Source organism: Melanerpes formicivorus, unplaced genomic scaffold (assembly GCF_026170545.1).
Source record: "Melanerpes formicivorus ecotype bairdi unplaced genomic scaffold, bMelFor1.0.p_v2 SCAF_82, whole genome shotgun sequence".
Taxonomy (NCBI): Eukaryota; Metazoa; Chordata; class Aves; order Piciformes; family Picidae; genus Melanerpes; species Melanerpes formicivorus.
In genome coordinates, this window is record NW_027142434.1 from 1,631,918 (window position 1) to 1,653,309 (window position 21,392).

General features: G+C 60.6%; 1 protein-coding gene across 1 annotated transcript; it reads left to right on the forward strand.

Annotated features, from left to right (window-relative positions):
• The first annotated feature begins 964 nt into the window (after positions 1-964).
• Positions 965-13,177, forward strand: LAD1 (ladinin 1). The gene is given in 14 exon segments (XM_068164665.1): positions 965-1,072; positions 1,074-1,136; positions 1,138-1,172; positions 2,319-2,535; positions 2,537-2,662; positions 2,664-2,792; positions 2,794-2,820; positions 3,214-3,348; positions 5,589-5,638; positions 7,801-7,873; positions 8,240-8,362; positions 10,110-10,199; positions 11,666-11,743; positions 12,119-13,177. Coding segments are annotated over 14 exon segments (1,245 nt in total). The 5' UTR covers positions 965-979; the 3' UTR covers positions 12,125-13,177.
• The last annotated feature ends 8,215 nt before the right edge of the window (positions 13,178-21,392 follow it).

Below are 21,392 nucleotides of genomic sequence, written 5' to 3' on the forward strand. Positions count from 1 at the left end.
AATGGTGTTAGAGATTGGAAGGGACCCTCCAGAAATCCTCCAGTCCAACCCCCCTGCCAGGGCAGGAGCACCCAGGGGAGTCCTCACAGGAGCACATCCAGGTGGGGTTTGGATATCTCCAGAGCAGGAGGCTCCACAACCTCTCTGGGCAGCCTGCTCCAGGGCTCTGCCACCCTCACTGCTGAGCTGAAATCTTCTCTGCTCCAGTTTGTATCCATTGGTCCTTGTCCTGCACACCACTGAGGGGAGCTTGGCCTCCTGCACTTGCTCCCCACCCCTCAGATATTGATAGAATCATAGCATCAATAAGGTTGGAAGAGACCTCAGAGATCATCAAGTCCAAGCTGTCCCCCAGCACCTCCTGACAACTAAACCATGGCTCCAAGTGCCACATCCAATCCCCTCTGGAACCCCTCCAGGGATGGGGACTCCACCACCTCCCTGGGCAGCACATCCCAAGGGCCAACAACTCTCTCTGGGAAGAACTTTCTCCTCACTTCCAGCCTAAACCTCCCCTGGCACAGCTTCAGACTGTGTCCTCTTGTTCTGGTGCTGGGGGGCCTGGGAGAAGAGACCAACCTATTGATAGACATTGATCAGATCCCTCTCAGCCTTCTCCTCCCCAGACTAAACAGCCCCAGGGCTCTCAGCCTCTCTTCACAGGGGAGGTGTTCAAGTCCCCTCATCGCCCTCATGGCTCTCTGCTGGACTCCCTCCTGCAGGTCTCTGTCTCTCTTGAACTGGGGAGCCCAGAACTGGACACAAAACTCCAGCTGTGGTCTCACCAGGGCAGAGTGGAGGGGGAGCAGAACCTCCCTAGCCCTGCTGGCCACACTTTTCCTGATGCACCCCAGGATCCCATTGGCTCTCCTGCCCACAAGGGCACATTGCTGTCCCATTGCTGTTCACTGTGATCACCCCCTTGGCCCTTGCCCTGATGGTGTTTCAGCTTCCTTTCTTGCTTCTCTGCAAGCTCCTCATGCAGGGCACAGCCTCACCATGTCCTAATGTTCCACCCCAAACAGCCTGGCCCGGCAGAGGACCCCTTGAGGATGAAGAGGAGCAGCAAAGGGGAGCGCCGGCGAAGGCACCGGAACCTGCTGTCCTCATCCTCCTCGGTGGATGAAGAGCCTCTGAGCCCCTGTGAAAGACTCCAGTCCAGCTCCCAGCAGGTGTGTAGGGTCCTGCTGGCAGCAGCCTTGCTCCTGGTGCTGCTGGCTCACAGCTTTCCTGCCTGGTTTCCCTCAGCCCAGAGCCGAAGCTGCTGCAGCTGGTGGCTGAGGTTGGGCTGAGCTGTGGGACGGGCAGGGGCCAAGGGGCCTCTGGGCTGCACTAGAGGAGGACAAGGAGAGGGCTGCTTCTCTGGGGGGGCTCCACCATGGGCCTCCACATGCACAGAAAAGCCAGTGTGCCAAGGGAGGGGCTGGTGCTGAGGCTGAGCTCAGGCTGGTGCTGAGGCTGAGCTCAGGCTGGTGCTGAGCATGCCCTAGTGCAGGTTGGGGCAGGCAGGTGCCCATCTCTGCAGGACAGGTGAGCTGAGAGTGCAGAGCCTGCCTGGCTCTCCTCCTCTGAACCTCTCAGTGATGCTTTAGGACCAATAGTGGGGTGGCTTTTGTTCACAGAGCCTCATGCTCTAGAGTTCACAGCCCCACAGTGCATTACAGGTTGGAAGGGACCTCCAGAGATCATCCAGTCCAACCCCCCTGCCAGAGCAGGATCACTTAGGGCAGTCTGCACAGGAATGCATCCAGGTGGGTTTGGAAAGTCTCCAGAGAAGGAGACTCCACAACCTCTCTGAGCAGCCTGCTCCAGGCTCCAGCAGCCTCACTGTAAGGAATCATAGAGCCATAGAATTGTTAGGGCTGGAAGGGAGCTCAAGGCTCAGCCAGCTCCAAGCCCCTGCCACGGGCAGGGACACCTCACACCACAGCAGCTTGCTCACAGCCACCTCCAGCCTGGCTGCAAACACCTCCAGGCAGGAGGCTTCCACCACCTCCCTGGGCAGCCTGGGCCAGGCTCTCACCACCCTCCTGGCCAACAACTTCTTCCTCACAGCCAATCTCCAGCTCCCCACTTCTAGTTCTGCTCCATCCCCCCCAGTCCTATCCCTCCCTCACCCCCTCCAAAGTCCCTCCCTGACACCCTTCCAAAGTCCCTCCCCAGCTTTCCTGCAGCCCCCTGCAGCTCCTGGCAGGCCACAAGGAGGTCTCCTGGGAGCCTTCTCCTCTCCAGCCTGCACAACCCCAACTCTCTCAGGCTGTTGAAGGTGCAGCCCTCTGGCCCTGGGGTGCTGACCGCTGTTCTGTCTCTGTCTCTAGGGCTCAGGGCAAGGCGCGGGTGGCCCCGGAGGACGGCAAGGAGAGGAAGCTCTCAGAGGTGCTGAACACACAAGAAGGGAGAAGGCCAAGGGCCCCGCTGGCCGTCTCTGAAAAGCTGAGGCAGGAGAAGGAGCAGCAGGAGCCAGGGGTGGGAGTGAGCCGTGTGGAGCCAGGCACACAGCCGCGCGTGGGGCAGGACAGCATCCAGGCTGCAGAGCAGGACCCCAGATGTGGCCAAGGGCAGGCAGCAGCCACCCGGAGCCCAGCAGCCGGCGCCCGCCGCGGAGAGGAAGGTGGTGCTGAGGGCGCAGCTCCAGGACAAAGAGGGACAAGGCGTGGGAGCACCCCAGGGGGGAGCAGAGGAAGCAGGCGGGGGACCCCCAGCAGCCGCCGGAGGTGGGGGGCTGCCGGCTGCGCGAGGTGAAGATCCTGACCCGGCAGGGCAGCCGCAGCCGGCAGGAGAAGGCAGCCGCGGGTGGGGAGCCCCTCGCTGGACCAGCAGGTGAGCAGCCCCCGGGGGGCGAGGGCCTGTGTGCTGGGAGGGAGAGTCCAGAAGCCTCAGGAGGGAAAGGGGGAGCCACAGCCTCTTGGGGAAGGATATCTGAGAGCTGCAAAGAAGGTGGTGGAGGAGGGCCCCAGCACCTCCCTCCCTTCCCTTTCACTCTCATGTTCTGATCACCTCCTCTGGCAACCTATTGCCATCATGGATTCACTGAAGAGATGTCTGGGGCTTTGTGTATCCAAGTGGGGCAGCCCAGGCTTGGAGGCTCTCAGACTCCTTCCTCCAAAGCAGCTCCCCCCCAGGCTGCTCTGCTCCCTGCAGCTCAGCCTGCTCTGCACCCCCCTGGCAGGGGCACAGCACATGCCTGATCTGTAACTCTTTTTTTATCCTCAGCAGCCATCCAGGAGTCCCTCAAAGGTGGTCATACAGCTGTCTGCCACCCAAGAGGAGCCCACAGAGAAGTCAGATACTTCTCCAACTCACATCAGCTCCATCAGGAGAACCAGCCCAAGAACTGTCTCCTTTCGGGTAAGAGCTGAGGCAGGTGGGAGAGACTCCCCTGGAGGCAGTGGAGGATGGGGGCAGGAGGAGCTGCTTTGTGTGCCAGGTTATGTGCACAGAGCCCCAGAGGGCCAGGCTGGGAGGGACCCCAAGCACAATCCAGGGGGCTGGTGGAGCTGCAGGGAGCTGCCCCTGAGCAGCAGAGCACAGAGCCCCAGAGTGCCAGGCTGGGAGGGACCCCAAGCACCATCCAGGGGCTGGTGGAAGCTGCAGGGAGCTGCCCCTGCAGCCTGGCATCAGGACAGCTGTGGGCATCACCTCCCCTGCCTTGGCCAGGGCAGGGTGCTGAGCCCAGCTGCTGCCTCTTGGCCCTGGGCAAGGAGGCTTGGGGCAGATGGTGCCTGAGGGGAACACTCATTCCTAGCATGGGCCCTAGCCCTTGGGCTGCCCCAGCCCCAGCAGCTCCTGCCCAGGGAGTTTAAGGCTCAGGATGGAAACTCTGCCCACAGGGAGGGTTGGATGAGAGGGGGTCTGAGAGCTGGGGAGTGCACAGCTGCTGCCTGAGCAGCAGAGCACAGAGCCCCAGAGGGCCAGGCTGGGAGGGACCCCAAGGCTCAGCTGCTCCAAGCTTCCCAGGGGCTGGTGGAGCTGCAGGGAGCTGCCCCAGCAGCCTGGCAGGCTGAGGCTGAAAGCTGTGCAGGGAATCCCCCACTGCCCTTGGGAGCTGATTCCAGCCTCTGCCTGCTCCTGGGGACACATTTGCTGCTGCAGCCCAGTGGGAATGTCCCCAGCAGGCATTGTCCCCAGCAGCCCTTGGCTCCTGCATGGGCCAAAGGGAGTCTGCCTCCTCCTGGCAGCCCCCCTGGCTGTCCTGCTCCCTGGCAGTGAGGCCTCCCCTCAGCCTTCTCTTCTGCAGGCTGAACACCCCCAGCTCTCTCAGCCTCTGCTCTCATGACAACTCCTCCAGTGCCCTGCTCATCCTCCTGGCTCTTCTCTGCACACTGTCACAGAATCTCAGCCTTCCAGGCTGGGAGGGAGCCCCAGGACCCTTTGGTCAAACCTTCCAGCCTGGCCCCATCCCTTTTGCACAGTGGGGACCAAAACTGCAGGCAGTGCTCCAGGTGTGGGCAGAGCCTGATCCCAAAGGGCTGTGCAGAATGCACTCTTCAGCTGGGCACTGCAGCTCTGCTTCAGTCTTCTCCTTCCCTGTGTCTGACCAAAGGCTGTGCTGATGAACATGCTCCGTGTCCATAGGCCTTGCATGAGCCAAAGGAGCAGCCTGGAAGCTGATGGCAAGTGGTCAGCAAGCAGGGGAGCTCCCAGTGCTCAGACCTGCAGAGGCTGCCAGGAAGGACCCAGCCCCCCTCCAGCTTTCCTGCTCTGCCCTCAGAGCACAAGCAGGAGCTAAACCTACCTGCTGGAGAAGGGAGGCCTGGGAGGGGCTCTGATCAGTGGTTACAAACAGCTGAGGAGTGGGGGGCAAGCAGGGGCCAGGCTCTGCTCAGTGCTGTCCTGTGAGAGGCCAAGGGGCAATGGACACAAGCTGGAACCCAGAGAGTTCCACCTCTACATGAGGAGAAAGTTCTTTGGTGTGAGGCTGCTGGAGCCTGGAGCAGGCTGCCCAGAGAGGTTGTGGAGTCTCCTCTGGGGGCTTTCCAAGCCCCCACCTGGGTGTGTTCTGTGTGCCCTGCCCTGTGTGCCCCTGCTCTGGCAGGGGGCTTGGACTGGGTGATCTCCAGATGTCCCTTCCAACCCCTTGGAAGGACCCCATGCTGTGATTCTGTGCTTCTGGCTTCCTGAGCAGTGGCCCTGGGCCACCCTCTGCATTTCCAGAGTACCATCAGGGGTGCTCTGACCTGGCTGAAGTCCCTTCCAAGCCTTTCCATTCTGTTATTCTTTGGTTCAGCTCCTCACCCCCTTGTTACATCCCTGAGAACATCTTCAGTTCTAGCTCCTCACAAAAGGTCTCTGCAATAAAGCCCTTGTGGAGGCTGGGAAAGGCAGGAGCTGATGAGATCCTCCCTGCTGGGAATCAGGGCTGACTGGCTTGGCTTGATCAGCTCTCATGGTGCTTTATTGGGAATTAAACTGTCAGCACTACAAAGTGTTCCTCAGTCTGGAGAGCTGGGAGCTATGAGATAAGCTCTGCTGTGGGTGAGGAAGGAGCTTGCTTGCAAAGGGGGGAGATGAGTCTGAGATAGTCTCACCCAGGCTCATCTTTGATAACCACAGATGGCTGCAGTGCCTCCTCTCCTTGTGTCTTCCAGATGATCTCAAGGAAGCAGAATGAAGAAAGCCAAAGCCCTCTCACAAGGAGGTCAGCAGCTCTCTTGATGTTCCTTTGGTCTTGCTGGGCAGGAACTGTGAAGCTTTGTTTGCCAAGGGGGGAGGAGGAGATGGGGTCTGGATGAGGAGATAGAGTCCACAGTAAGTTTGCAGATGACACCAAGCTGGGAGCAGGAGTTGAGCTGTTGGAGGCTAGGAGAGCTCTGCAGAGGGACCTGGACAGGCTGCACAGCTGGGCAGAGGCCAACAGGATGGCATTCAACAAGTCCCAGTGCCAGGGGCTGCACTTTGGCCACAGCAACCCCAGGCAGAGCTCCAGGCTGGGGGGCAGAGTGGCTGAGAGCAGCCAGGCAGAGAGGGGAGCTGGGGGTGCTGATTGACAGCTGCCTGAACAGGAGCCAGCAGTGTGCCAAGCAGGGGGGCCAAGAAGGCCAAGGGCATCCTGGCCTGCAGCAGGAAGAGTGTGGCCAGCAGGAGCAGGGAAGTCCTTGTGCCCCTGGACTCTGCATTGGTTAGGCCACACCTGGAGTCCTGTGTCCAGTTCTGGGCCCCTCAGGTCAGGAAGGAGGTTGAGCTGCTGGAAGGTGTCCAGAGAAGGGCAACAAAGCTGGGGAGGGGTCTGGAGCACAGCCCTGGGAGGAGAGGCTGAGGGAGCTGGGGTTGCTTAGCCTGCAGAAGAGGAGGCTCAGGGGAGACCTTCTTGCTCTCCTGCAACTCCCTGCAGGGAGGTTGGAGCCAGGTGGGGGTTGGGCTCCTCTCCCAGGCCCCCCAGCATCAGAACAAGAGGACACAGTCTCAAGCTGTGCCAGGGGAGGTTTAGGTTTGAGGGGAGGAGAAATTTCTTCCTAGAGAGAGTTGTTTGTCATTGGGATGTGCTGCCTGGGGAGGTGGTGGAGTCCCCATCCCTGGAGGTGTTCCAGAGGGGATTGGATGTGGCACTTGGAGCCATGGTTTGGTTGTCAGCAGGTGTTGGGTGATAGCTGATAAGTTGGACTTGGTGATCTCTGAGATCTCTTCCATCCTGGTTGTTTCTGTGGTCAGCCAGTGAGTGACCTGCTGAACCTTGGTCCTTGGGGTGTGACCAGGCAGTGATGCTTAGCAGAGGACAGGACAATGTCCAACGTGCAGCTTGTGTCTGTATGAGATCCCCCAGCTGGGCTCTGCTCTCTCCTTGATGTGGGCTCTCAGCACACATTTCCTCTCCCAGCTCTGGCTGCAGGGAGCTGAAGGATGTCCTGTCCCAGCTCTGGGTGCAGGGAGCTGAAGGATGTCCTGTCCCAGCTCTGGATGCAGGGAGCTGAAGGATGTCCTGTCCCAGCTCTGGCTGCAGGGAGCTGAAGGATGTCCTGTCCCAGCTCTGGCTGCAGGGAGCTGAAGGATGTCCTCTCCCAGCTCTGGATGCAGGGAGCTGAAGGATGTCCTGTCCCAGCTCTGGATGCAGGGAGCTGAAGGATGTCCTCTCCCAGCTCTGGATGCAGGGAGCTGAAGGATGTCCTGTCCCAGCTCTGGATGCAGGGAGCTGAAGGATGTCCTCTCCCAGCTCTGGATGCAGGGAGCTGAAGGATGTCCTCTCCCAGCTCTGGATGCAGGGAGCTGAAGGATGTCCTCTCCCAGCTCTGGATGCAGGGAGCTGAAGGATGTCCTCTCCCAGCTCTGGATACAGGGAGCTGAAGGATGTCCTCTCCCAGCTCTGGATGCAGGGAGCTGAAGGATGTCCTCTCCCAGCTCTGGATGCAGGGAGCTGAAGGATGTCCTCTCCCAGCTCTGGATGCAGGGAGCTGAAGGATGTCCTCTCCCAGCTCTGGATGCAGGGAGCTGAAGGATGTCCTCTCCCAGCTCTGGCTGCAGAGCTGAGGAGTGAAGCTCTGTGGACACCTGGTGCATACTGCAGGCAAACTCCTGCTGAAGGTGGTGAGGATGCAGGTCAGAGGTGGCAGTGGTGAGGACAGGGAGCACTGAGGGGCTCAGAGCTGTTTTTCAGTGTACAGTTTGGCCACAGGGAGGTGGTGAGAGCCAGGGGTCTTGGGCATCAGTAGGGAATGAGCTGCCTTGGTTTGCCTGGCAGACAGATGCAGGACAGCTTGGGTTGGTTGAGGTCTTCCCCTGCCAGGTGGAGCCCCCCCAGGCCCATGAGGTGAGTCCCAGGAGATCCTGAGGGGATTGTGGTCAACTCTCTCTCCTCTTCCTCACCAGTGCAAGTCTGAGGATCCCAGGGAGCAGCACCACCATTGGGGAGAAGCTGGAGAAGTACAACTCAGCCGTGCAGGTACCCAACCCCTTGGCGTGGGAGGGATGTGTGGGGAGAGGGAGAGGGGTGGCCTGGAGCTGAGCAGGGAAGGGAGAGAGGGACTGAGCAGCATGGAAGGCCCAGTGCTAGTGGGGATGAAGAAGGTGGTGCCAGGCAGAAAGAGGGATCAGCCTCGGGGTTTGAAGAGCAGGGAGGGAGCATCCCTCGGGGAGGTCATGGGGATGCTGCCTGGTGCTGCTCAGGGAAGCAGTGGGGCAGGGAGGGAGCAGTGGGGCAGGGAGGGAGCAGACCCCAGCAGGTTCAGAGCATGAGCCAGGACAGGACTTGGCTTTCTGCTGTTTGGGCTGCAGCATGGCCCCTGCTGATGCTCCTCTCTCCCCCCAGCGCTCGGAGGTGGTGAAGTCATCCCTGACTGTCCAGAAGGGCCTGGTGCTGTCCTCGGAGGGGGTGGCCAGCAAGCGCAGCTTCTTCGAGGCCAGCAAGGCTGAGCCCCTGGCTGCCAGGAAGGTAAGGGCAGGAGCTGGACTGAGTCAGGACCTTCCACTGGGGGCCTGTGCCAGGGGGCACAGCAGCTTCTCCCAGAGCCATGGAATCACAGAAGTGTTCAGGCTGGCAAAGAATGTGAGCAGTAAGTGACTGCTCCTGTGACAGCAGGAACTGACACAGAACACAGAATGGTTTGGCTTGGCCAAGACCTCTGAGATCCCCCAGGCCAACCCCAACCCAACCCCCCCATGGCCACCCAACCCTGGCCCCAGCTGCCATGGCCACAGCTTGCTGCAACCCCTCCAGCCATGGGGACTCCACCACCTCCCTGGGCAGCCTCTGCCAGGCCCTGAGCACTCCTGCAGCAAAGACATTTGGCCTCCTCTCCAACCTCAGCCTCCCCTGCCACAATTTCAGGCCAGTTCCTCTCCTTCTGTCCCCTCAGCCTGGGGAGCAGAGCCCAACCCCCCCCTGGCTGCAGCCTCCTCTCAGGGAGCTGCAGAGAGCAATGAGGTCTCCCTCAGCCTCCTCTGCTCCAGGCTCAACCCCCCCAGCTCCCTCAGCTGCTCCTCCCCAGCCCTCTTCTCCAGACTCTCTTTCTTTTCCTTCCTTCCTTCCTTCCTTCCTTCCTTCCTTCCTTCCTTCCTTCCTTCCTTCCTTCCTTCCTTCCTTCCTTCCTTCCTTCCTTCCTTCCTTCCTTCCTTCCTTCCTTCCTTCCTTCCTTCCTTCCTTCCTTCCTTCCTTCCTTCCTTCCTTCCTCCCTCCCTTCCTTCCCTCCCTCCCTCCCTCCCTCCCTTCTTCCCTTCCTTCCTCCCTCCCTCCCTCCCTCCCTCCTTCCCTTCCTTCCTTCCTTCCTTCCTTCCTTCCTTCCTTCCTTCCTTCCTTCCTTCCTTCCTTCCTTCCTTCCTTCCTTCCTTCCTTCCTTCCTTCCTTCCTTCCTTCCTTCCTTCCTTCCTTCCTTCCTCCCTCCCTTCCTTCCTTCCTCCCTCCCTTCCTCTCCTTCTTTCTTCCTCTCCTTCTTCCTTCCTTTCTCTCTCTCTTCCTTTCTTCCTTTCTTTTCTCCCCATTTATGTCTCCCTGCAGGCTCATAGCATTGCTCAGAGTTGCTTCTTGGGGGGCACCAGTTCCTATCACCACCCCAGCACCCACTCTGACAGGGCTGTGGGACTCCCCCCACCCTGTGCTGTGCACTGCTGTGACCCCCAGCAGTGGAGGGGTGCTGTGTCAGGGGCTGCATCAGCTCCCACAGACAATCACAGAGCTGGCAGGGCTGGAAGGGAGCTCAAGGCTCAGCCAGCTCCAATCCCCTGCCATGAGGTCTCCCCTCAGCCTCCTCTTCTCCAGGCTCAGCACCCCCAGCTCCCTCAGCTGCTCCTCCCCAGCCCTGCTCTCCAGCCCCTTCCCCAGCTCTGTTGCCCTTCCCTGGCCCTGCTCCAGCCCTTCAACGGCCTACATTTTAGGCCAAATCTTGCCCTGTTTGGATCCCAGTGCCCAGGCTGGGTGCAGTTTGCTGGGAGTTTGGTGCTTGCTGAGTGGTGCTGGGCAGGGCTGGGCTTGGGCTCTGGCTGCCACTGAAACTGCTGTGGTGGTGTGTGGGCTCCTGCGGATGTGCTGGCATCAGAGGAGCTGGGCTGGGGCCAGGGTGTGGGCTGGTCTCTGCCTGTTGCAGGCTTGCTCAGCCCTCCCTGTGCCCTGGGGACTGTCCTGGGTTGTCTTCCTGCAGTGGGAGAGCTGTGCTCTAACCCTGGTGTCCCACTCTGTGCCACAGGACAGCTTTAAGATCCCCGGCTCGGTGACGTCCCGCATCAACCTCTGGATCAGCCGGAGCCAGGAGCCTGCCAAGGAGGAAAAGAGCAAGGTACCAGCTGGTGCCAGCACCTCAGGAGAGAGCCTACAGATGAGGCAGCCTGGTGGGACATGTCCCTGCATCTGGAGGCCTTAAAGGGTTGATGAGCCCTTGGCTGAACACTTTAAAGGATTTAAGAGGAGCTTAGAGAGAGGCAGAGGTTGGGTGTTGAGCTGTTGGGGCTCTGCTCATTGCTGTGCTCTGATCCTGAGCCCAGAGTGCCCAAGGTAGCTGCTCCCAGCCCTTGCTGTGGTGAGGAGGGAGCTGGCACCAGCTGCATGCAAGGGACATGCAGGTGGACCTGTTCCTGCCACCAGTGAGGTGAATCAGCCCAGCAGGGGCTGCAGCAGTGGCTCTGACCTGGAGGCCACTGGGAGCTGAGCTCTGCTCAGGGTGCACCGAGAGGTCCTGCTCCAGGTGGGGTCTGCAGTGATCTGCTGCCCTGAGGGGATCCCAGGCCTCCAAAGCAGGATGGCCTCTGGGTCCTGTGGGGTCAAAGTGGAGGAGGGCTAAGAGGACTCCAAGGGCAGAGCCTTGGCACTGTGGCTGCTGTAGGGACCTGGATCAAAGAGTCACAGAATGGGTTGGGTTGGAAGGGAGCTCAAAGCTCAGCCAGCTCCAGCCCCCTGCCATGGGCTGGGACCCCTCCCACCAGCACAGCTTGCTCAGGGCCTCATCCAGCCTGGTCCTGAACACCTCCAGCCAGGGCACAGCCACAGCCTCCCTGTGCCAGAGTCTCCCCAGCCTCACTCTCAGCAATCTCTTCCTCCTCTCCACTCTCAGTCTCTCCTCTCCCAGCTCAAAGCCATTGTTCCTCCTCCTGTCCCTCCCAGCCCTTGTCCCAAGTCCCTCCCCAGCTCCCCTGGGTGAAGGGGGACCGAGAGGACATCCTCCTGGCCTCCAGGTAGCTGTACTTGGAGGGGAGAGGTTCAGCCGATGCCGGGGAGTTTTCCACCTCTGGCAGCACTGCGCTGCTGGGTGCAGGACAGGAGGGGCAGCTCCAGCCCAGCCCCGCGGCCGTGGCAGACAAGCCTGGGCACCGCCGCTGAGCCGCAGCGCTGGGCGCTGCCCGGACCTGCCTGCTGCGGGCGCCGGTGCTGGCTCCGCGGCTGCCGGGGGAGGGTTTGCTCCCGGGGTCACTCCTGGCTAAGGCTGCAGCTCCTCTCGCGGTCGTTCCTCTGCCGCCTGCTGCCCTCCACCTCCCTAGGCTGGAGCTGCACTTGCTTTTGAGGGGCTGCCAGCTGCAGGATCTCAAATCCAGGCTGGTTTTCCCTGCAGCAGGCTTCAAGGTCTGGTTGAAGTCAGACCAAGGCAGCACTGCCCCTGCTAGACCTGAGCAACCCGAGTTGGAGGTGTCCCTGCTGACTGCAGGGGTTTGGACAAGAGGACCCTCGAGGGTCCCTCCCAGTGGGATGCTTCCTGTGATTCTGTGCCTGGGGAAAACCTTCTCATGGCTCTTGGCACTGTGCTGTTTGCAGGACATCAGGAGAGTCAACAGCCTGGCAGCCAGGGATGTCTGGGTGAAGCGGTCTGCAGACAGCCCTGGAGACACCAAGGTAGGCAGGGAGCTGCTGTGAGGCTTGGTGCAGCCTCTGAGCTAGGGGCAGAGCCATGAGCTGCCCACTGCTGCAGCACCCACAGGGAGGGGTGGGGGGGACCAGGCTGTGGTAGGGAGAGAAGTTGTGTGGGACATCCAGGACCCCATGGCTTGGGGGAGACAGCAGGAGGGGACAGCTGGAGGCAGCTGGAGGGAGGAGGAGGAGGAGGAGGGGTCTGGGTTGGGAGAGGAAGGGAAGGGACACGTGGTGGGATCTGGAGGATGCCTGCTTGCCCTATCCCCTCTTGGGGACAAGCAGGGTCCTGGTTAAAGAAGCTGCCTTTGGGGGGTTGCAGCCTCAGGCCTGACCTCAGCTTCTCCCTTTCTGTTCCAGTTGTAATCAAATCAGCTGGTCTGGTTAGACCTGGTTTGCTCTGGAGATCAAAGCCCAGCCCTGCCCAACCATCCAGCAGCTCACTGCCAGGAGAGCCTCCCCTGCCGTGTGGAGGTGCAGCACAGGTCACCAGGGGCTCCTGCTTGTGGGGATGGAAAGGAGGAAGGCTGGAAGATGATCCCTGTGCCCCCAGGCCTCACCTGCAGCCTCTTTGGGAGCGCTCTGGCCTGGAGACTTCTTGCAGATGCTGAGGGCAGACTCATGTCCTGTTTCCCCCAAAGGCTTTTGGTCTTTCCCTGGCTGTGCCCCCCATGACCACCTGCAAAGAGGACCAGGCCAAGCACCTCCTTAGCAGCTGGGGTGCCAGGGGGGCAGGAACTTGCCTGGCCAAGGGAGTTTCAGCTGCACGTCCATGGACCACGTCCAAACCTGCTGCCTGGCTTGGGCTGAAGGGGGTGGAGTGGATGTCACCTCCAGCAGGCTGTCGCTGATGGAGGCACCCAGTCAAAGGTGTTGTGTGGCTTGGAGATGCCTGCTGGGAGGAGGGTGGACTCGATGGCCTCAGTGCTTCCTTCCAGCATGCAGCTGAGCCAGAGCCAGAGATGTGGCCTTCACCCTGCCCTCCCCATCCCCTGCCCCCCACAAGCAGTGCCCCCTCTCACCTACTGATCCAGGGTGGGCTGGCCACGGCCCTGGGTTTGGGGTTGCATGGAGCTGTGCTGGGCCCCTTCTGCAGACTCCTTTCCCTGCACCCCCTCACCCTTTGCCCAAGGCTGTGCAGAGCCCTGGTCCTGTCCTCCTCAGGCTGCTGAGCCCACCCAGCAGGGTGGTCTCTGGAGGCCAGCTTCAGGCTGCCAAGGGCAGGCCATGGAGTGATGCTCAAACCCTCGCGCTGGAGCTGCTCAGCGGGGCTGTGCAACCACGGTGGTGTCCAAACTGGCTGTGGGACTCTGCTGCTGCCTCTGGGTCTGATGTTGCTTGCTGGGCTTTGGGAAGGACTTTGGCTTCTCTGTGCCTTTTGTTGTGGTTGTTTTTACTAATAAAAGTTGCTCTTTCTAAGATGCCTCTGGTCAGCTGCTGGGGTTGGGACCAGGTCGCTTCCCTGCCTCTGGCAAGAGGAAAAAAGGCAAAGCCACAGAACCACAGAACCACAGAACCACAGAATCAGTGTCCTAGGGGTTGAAAAGGACCTCTGCAGATCACCCAGTCCAACCCCCTGCTCCAGCAGGGCACCCCCAGCAGCTTGCCCAGGGGCACAAAGCTCTCCAGAGAAGGAGACTCCACCACCTCTCTGGGCAGCCTGCTCCAGGGCTCTGCACCCTCACACCAAAGAAGTTTCTCCTCCTGTTCAGATGGAACCTCCTGGGTGCCACTTTGTGCCCCTTGCCCCTTGTCCTGTCCCTGGGCACCACTGAGCAGAGTCTGCCCTCAGCCTCCTGGCCCCCAGCCTTTAGCTCTTGCTGAGCATTGCTCAGCTCCCCTCTGGGGCTGCTCTTCTCCAGGCTCTCAACCTTTGCTCCTCACAGAGCTGCTCCAGGCTCTCTCTCCATCATCTTTGTAGGCTCCCCTGGGCTCTCTCCAGCAGTTCTCTGTCTCCTGAGCTGGGCAGCCCAGACCTGGGCTCAGTTCTCCAGCTGTGGCCTCGCTGGGGCAGAGTAGAGTGGGAGGAGAACCTCCCTTGCCCTGCTGGCCTCATTCAGTGCACCTGGAGCCCAAAACTCCCAAGAGGACTCTTGGGGGGGGGGGGGGGGGGGGGTGTGAGGACATCCTGAGATCTTCCCTTCCCCTCGCAGCATCCCGGGGCCGGTGCCGCGGCTGGGGGCTGCGGCAGGAGGCTCTGGTCCCCGTCTCGGGCAGCGCTGCCTTATCAGTGTCCCTGGCCCTCCAAAGTGACAGCTGGCTGGCTTGTGTCAGCCCCTTGGGCACTCGCGTATCTCGGTCCGGAGGGTTTAAAATAGCAAATCTCTGAGGCCACACAATAGCTTGGGCTTATATGGGCTCTCGGGGGGAAGGGGAGCGGCGGAGGGGCCGGGGCCGGGGCTGCCGAAATAGCAGCTCACAAGTGTTGCATTCCGCGCTGGGCGCCGGGCACATTCCTGCGGCGCTGCCCGCCCCGGGGTGGGCGCCGGAGCCCCCTTAAAGCCTCCTGCCCCCAAAGAGCATTTCCCAGACGCCCGCCGGCTTCCCCTCGGCTTCTTCTCCGGTGCCCCGCGGCAGAGGTAAGGCTGGGGCAGCGGGGTGCCCGCTCCTGGTGGAGGATGCTGACGGAAGGGTCGCTGCTGCAGAGCCAGGAGCAGTTAGGGTGAATGGTGCTGCCCAGCCGCTTGCCCCGGGGGGGGGTTCGTGCCGTGAAGGCATCCCCAGGGATACAGCGCCGGGACCCTCTCCAGGGGGTTGTATTTCCAACGTGCCCAACGTCTTCTGAACCCCCCCAGAGTGTGCCAAGGGGGCTGCCCTGGTTCTGGGGTGGGGGGTCTCACAGCCCCCCTTGCCCTGTGTGTCTGGAGGGGACGGCAGGGATGCGATGCCCCCAGGAGGGTCAGGCTGGCCTGGCCCTGGCTCACCGGCAGCCCAAAGGGTGGGTTGCAGATGGGATGCTCCTGTGCATGGCCCAACCCTGCCAGGTAGGAAGGGGACACTGACATGCCCCAGGGTGGAGCAGATGCTGGGAAATGAGAGCTCCACGTCTGGGTGGGCTGGAGGAAAGCAGGGACTGCAAACCGTGGAGGGTGACTTGGCCCCAGAGGTGTGAGCAGCCAGCCCAGGGGGATTTTAAGGAGCAGGAGGGCTGCCTGGAGCACTTAATCCACAGCAAATGAGGGGAGATCTTTTTTCCAGCCAATAACATGTGGAATGTTTCCTCTTGAACCCTGCAACACATCAGCTGGCTTCTCCTAACTCTTTCTTCCCAAAGCCTTTATCTGCTTCTGTGCAGCCAAAGATCTCCTAGAGCCACTTTCTGGTGCCAGGTTGGTTTGTCTTCTGTGCCCCCTTCCCAGTCCTGGCTGTGCTGCTGCTGCTCTTCAGCAAATGCTGAGCAGGATCCAGTGCTGTGTGAGAGAGGAGGTGGAAGGAGATGCAGAACTGGACTTCCACAGCTGCACTTTTGCATTGCCACAGCCAGGAGGGAGGCTCTGCTCTTGGGTCATGAGAGGACCACAGAAAGTCTTGGGTGCTCAGAGGCCACATGAATGATCTGGCCAGACTCTGGGGGTCACAGGACCATGCCAAGCCTGGGGGAAAAGGAGGGCCAGGAGCTGATGTTTGGAGGGGGATGGAGATAGAGGGGATGGTACTGGAGGAGTGTGCTTAGGGCCATGCCCCAGATGCATCAGAGGGAAGGGAATGCTGACAGCTGAAGCAGGGGGTGACCCCAAGGCAGATGAGGCTGAGTGACTTCACTTGCCTCCAAAAATCACCTTCTGAGTCATTGCTCAGAAGATCTGAGGAGTATGCAGAGGGTCCCACCCTGCACCTCACCTTTCCCCTGCCTGTGAGTCCCAGCCCTGGGTTCAGCATCTCGAAGGAGCCACCCCGAAGCCTGTCCCACCCGTGCTGGGTAATCAATGCTCAGCAGATGCAGGCTTGGAGCAGTTGTTCCCGGGCTCCCAGCAGGAGCAGCAGGGTGGTGCTGCTCTGGAACAGGTGGTTCAGCACATGGAAGTTATTTCTAGAGCTGCCTCTCGTTGTCCTGCTGCAGCTCAGCTCTGCTGAGGTCTGGCACGCACACGAGCAGGGCACAGGGCTAGGGCTGATGCTCAGGGCTGCTGCAGGGTACCTGGGGCTGACCATGGGGCTGGGTGGGCAGGTCTCACAGTGGAGCATGGAGTGGGTGAGGCCTGGAGCAAGCTGGGCTGGTGGGAGGTGTCCCTGCCCATGGCAGGGGCTTGGAGCTGGATGAGCTTGAAGGTCCCTTCCAACCCAACCCATTTGTGGCCCTATGAAGCCAGACGAGGTGGGATGAGGAGTAAAGTCCTCCTGGCCACAGCTGGGAGGGAGATGGGAGTGCTGGGAAGATGAGCATGGCCATTTCTCAGGGCTGTGAGCCCTAAAGCAGGCTGTGAAAGATTTCTTTTAGCTAAACACAGTCCCAGAGCCAGGACCAGGAGACAATGCTCCTGCTGAGCCCAGGTCAGCCCTTCACAGAGCACCCCGCGCTTGGAGGGCTGTGCTGGGAGGGCTCAGCAAGATCTCCTGCTGTGGCTTGGGCAGGCCTGTGGACACCAGATAACAGAGTGTCCCTGCAGGGTCTGTACCCCAGCTGAGCTAAGAATAGTCAAGAAGCAAACCCAGCTGAAGGTCAGACTTGGGTCCCTTTCTGTGCCCTGAGCAAGCTCAGCTCCCAGCGCCGGCTGCGGCGCGGCCAGGGCGCAGCTCCTGCCAGCAGCTATCGGTGTGGCACCAGGCTGAGCCTCATCTCCTGCCTCCTATTTGGGGCAAGCTGTGATCCTGGGACAGGAGGGGAGGGGGGAGCCTTATCTCTGTTGAGATAACTCTGTCACAGCCTGCCTGGGGACAGCCTGCCTGGGGACAGCTCAGGGCACAAGCACTTTGGGGAGATGCAGGCTCTCTGTGCCCCTGTCTGGGGCCCTGGGGGCAGGCTCTGCTCCTCTGCTCCTCCTCAGCTCAGCTCAGCTCAGCTCAGCTCAGCTCAGCTCAGCTCAGCTCCTAACTCCTGCTTTGTCCAACCTGCTCCCACCTGCCAGGTGCCCAGGACATGTCGGACTCGGAAGAGGTTGTCGAAGAATGTGAGCAGTAAGTGCTGGTTGGGAACTGACACAGAACACAGAAAGGTTTGGGTTGGGAAAGGCCTCTGAGATCCCCCAGGCCAACCCCAACCCCCCCATGGCCAACAAATCCTGGCCCCAAGTGCCATGGCCACAGCTTGCTGCAACCCCTCCAGCCATGGGGACTCCACCACCTCCCTGGGCAGCCTCTGCCAGGCCCTGACCACTCCTCCAGCAAAGACATTTGGCCTCCTCTCCAACCTCAGCCTCCCCTGGCACAATTTCAGGCCAGTTCCTCTCCTTCTGTCCCCTGAGCCTGGGGAGCACAGCCCAACCCCCCCTGGCTGCAGCCTCCTCTCAGGGAGCTGCAGAGAGCAATGAGGTCTCCCTCAGCCTCCTCTGCTCCAGGCTCAACCCCCCAGCTCCCTCAACTGCTCCTCCCCAGCCCTCTTCTCCAGCTCTGTTCCCCCAGCTCTGTTGCCCTTCCCTGCATCTGCTCCACATCTTCCTTCCTTCCTCCCTTCCTCCCTTCCTCCATTCCTCTTTTCCTCCCTTCCTCCCTTCCTCTCCTTCCTCCCCTTCCTCTCCTTCCTCCCCTTCCTCTCCTTTCCCCCTTCCTCTCCTTCCTCCCCTTCCTCTCCTTCCTCCCCTTCCTCTCCTTCCTCCCCTTCCTCTCCTTTCTCCCTTCCTCTCCTTTCTCCCTTCCTCTCCTTTCTCCCTTCCTCTCCTTCCTCCATTCCTCTCCTTCCTCCCTTCCTTTCTTCCTTTCTTTTCTCCTCATTTCTGTCTCCCTGCAGGCTCATAGCATTGCTTAGAGATGCTTCTTGGAGGGCACCAGTTCCTATCATCCCCCCAGCACCCACTCTGACAGGGCTGTGGGACTCCCCCACCCTGTGCTGTGCACTGCTGTGACCCCCAGCAGTGGAGGAGTGTCAGGAGCTGCATCAGCTCCCACAGACAATCACAGAGCTGGCAGGGCTGGAAGGGAGTTCAAGGCTCAGCCAGCTCCAAGCCCCTGCCATGCCCAGGGACACCTCACACCACAGCAGCTTGCTCACAGCCACCTCCAGCCTGGCTGCAAACACCTCCAGGCAGGAGGCTTCCACCACCTCCCTGGGCAGCCTGGGCCAGGCTCTCACCACCCTCCTGGCCAACAACTTCTTCCTCACAGCCAAGCTCCATCTCTCTACTTTTGCTCCATCTCCCCCAGTCCTATCCCTCCCTGACACCCTCCAAAGTCCCTCCTCAGCTTTCCTGTAGCCCCCTGCAGCTCCTGGAAGGCCACAAGGAGGTCTCCTGGGAGCCTTCTCCTCTCCAGCCTGCACAACCCCAACTCTCTCAGGCTGTCTGCAGAGCAGAGCAGCTCCAGCCCTCTGCTCCTCCTCCTGGCCCTGCTCTGGACAGTCCCTGCATCCAAACTGCTGCAGTGCAGATCAGTGAGGTAGAGCTGGGCAAAGCTGATGGCACCAGCCTGCAGCTGGGCTTCTGCTGCCACCTCCAGAGCATGGCATGGCTTAGGTTGGACATTAGAAGAAACTTCTTCACTGGAAGGCTTCCCAAAGCCTGTCAGAGGCTGCCCAAGGGAGCTGGTTGAATCCCCACCCCTGGAGGTGTTTAAAAGAGGCAGAGCTGTGGTGCTGGGGCCAGGGTTCAGTGCCAGCTCTGGGAGCCTCAGGTAATCAGAGCATCCCAGAATGGGTTGGGTGGGAAGGGACCTCCAGAGCTCCTCCAGTCCAACCCCCTGCAGCCAGCAGGGACATCCTCCACTGGAGCAGGTTGCCCAGAGCCCTCTCCAGCCTCACCTGGGTGGAGCTGAATCTCTTAAAGGTCTTCTCCTTCCAAAATGGTTCTGTGCCTGTTCCCCAAGGCCCAAATCTGAGGGCAGCTTTTGCTGGTGAGCTCTGCTGGACCATCAGGCACAGCTCAGAGAGCTATTTGGTTAGAGGGAGCAGTGCAAACCCAGCTCCTGCTTCCCATCCACCACCAGAGAGTGCAGGTCTGAGCCCTTCTCCTGGGTCTGAAAGCCCCAAGAGCTCTCTGTGTCTCTGACCTCTGTGCCCAGGGTCCCCTGCACATCCCCAAGGACCCACTCTGCATCTCCCCACCCGGGGTCAGGAAAGGGCTTGGGGGTGAGGGTGGGATGTCAGATGCCCACTTCTAGGATGAGAGGCCCTGGCCACTCAAATCTTTTCACCCTGCCCACTGCCCAAGTGCCAGCTGAGCACTTCAGCTCTGCCATCTGCAGCCTGCAAGGTGATCTGGGTCTTGCCCCACCTTCCAGCGTGCCCCACAGCAGGCACTGCCCTTTGCTAGCAGCAAGCCAGCCTTGAGGAGAGCCCAGACTCCTCTTTGGCCTCCCTGGGGGGGGGCCACCCCAGCACAGCTCTGTAACTCTGCCACCTTCTGTTGTGCTTTGCAGGGAGCAGGAAGGTAAGAGGAGCTGGAACCCCCCCCCCTGCAGCTGGCCACGAGGTGGAGCTGGCTGGGGAGTGATGAGAGCAGCCTCAATAACCTCTGCCTTCTTCCTTCCCCCTCCTCCTGCCCACACCTTGTGCTCTGTGAAGAGGAGTATGTGGAGGAAGGTAGGTGCAAGGACCAAGGGATCAACCAGGTGGCTTTGGTGTCTGGCTTGGGTGGGCTGGGGGGGGGGGGGAGAGAGGGAAATTCCTTCCCTCCAATGGGCAGATCCTGGCCAGGAGAGGCAGATGAGAGCATGGTCTGGATTTCTCCATCAGGGTGAGTCCAAAGGAGGACCTGGACAGGAGGTAGCAATGGGCACTGGCAGCCCAGAAGGCCAATGGCAGCTGTGCTGCCATTGGCCTTCTGGGCTGCCAGTGCCCATTGCCAGGGGTGGAGAGAGAGGATCCTGCCCCTCTGCCCTGCTCTGGGGAGACCTCACCTGCAGGGCTCAACAGCAGCAGAGCTGATGGAGAGGCTCCAGAGGAGGCCAGCAAGATGAGAACCTGCCCCATGGGGACAGGCTGGGAGAGCTGGGGCTGTGCAGCCTGGAGAGGAGAAGGCTCCAGGGAGACCTCAGAGCAGCCTTGCAGGAGCTGAAGGGGCTCCAGGAGGGACTCTGGGCCAAGGGCTGGGAGGGCCAGGATGGCTTTGAGCTGGGGGAGGGTAGATTGAGATGGGAGAGGGGGGAAGAAATTGTTGAGAGTGAGGGTGGGGAGACTCTGGCACAGGCTGCCCAGGGAGGCTGTGGCTGTGCCCTGCCTGGAGGTGTTCAGGACCAGGCTGGATGAGGTCTTGAGCTGGTTGGAGGTGTCCCTGCCCATGGCAGGGGGATTGGAGCTGGCTGAGCTTTGAGCTCCCTTCCAACCCAATCCCTTCTGTGAGTCTTAACTCTTATTTCAAGCATCAGGAGGCCCCAACCCAGACTGACTTCTCTTGGGATCTCTTTGTCTCTTCTCTCAGTGAACTCTTGACTCAAAAACAGGGGCTGGAAGTCCTGGCCTCTGCTGTTGGCAGAGCTGTGAGCACAGCAACTCACCAGCAGCTGCAGCCTCAGCTGAGGGTTGAGCATTAGTGATGCTCAAGCACAGACCCCCAGCTGCCTCAGGCTGGTGAAGAAGCAAAGCCTGTGTTGCATGCAGCTGCTCTGGGTGCTCTTGGGGCTGGGTTTGGGTTTTGCTGAGCCTCTTGCTGCTTCAGGGCTGCAGCAGCCAGAGCATGGAAGCATCCTGAGCATCCAGACTGGAGATGAGGAAGAAATTCTTGAGAGTGGGGGTAGGGAGATGCTGGCAGAGGTTGCCCAGGGAGGCTGTGGCTGTCCCCTCCCTGGAGGTGTTCAAGGCCAGGCTGGATGAGGGCTGCAGAACCTCCCCTGTGGGGCCAGGCTGGGAGAGCTGGGGCTGTGCAGCCTGGAGGAGAGAAGGCTCCAGGCAGACCTCAGAGCAGCCTTGCAGGAGCTGAAGGGCTCCAGGAGAGCTGGGGAGGGACTTGGGCCAAGGGCTGGGAGGGACAGGCTGAGGAACAATGGCTTTGAGCTGGGAGAGGAGAGACTGAGAGTGGAGAGGAGGAAGAGATTGCTGAGAGTGAGGCTGGGGAGCCTCTGGCACAGGCTGCCCAGGGAGGCTGTGGCTGTGCCCTGCCTGGAGGTGTTCAGGACCAGGCTGGATGAGGTCTTGAGCTGGTGGGAGGTGTCCCTGCCCATGGCAGGGGGCTGGAGCTGGCTGAGCTTTGAGCTCCCTCCCAGCCCAACCCATTCTGGGGTCCATGATTTGCTGCCTCACTGAAGGCTTCCCAGAGCCTTGCTCCCCAGGAGCTGAGGTGTTGCAGCAGGGAAAGAAAGAGTCAGCATCCAAGAGGCAGCACAAGGAATAAGCCTGCAGGTTGCTCACATCCCTGGGGCTGGGGTGGGATGGGAGGGCAAGGCAGCCCCAGCAAGAAGGGAGGCAAAACATCTTGCCAGGGGCCAAGAAGCCTTTGAAGCTTCAGCATCCTGAGCCTCCATGGCAGGGGGCTGGCACTGGATGATCTTTGAGGTCCCTTCCAACCTAAAGCACTCTGTGATTCCATGGTTTAAGATGAAGAGAGGCAGT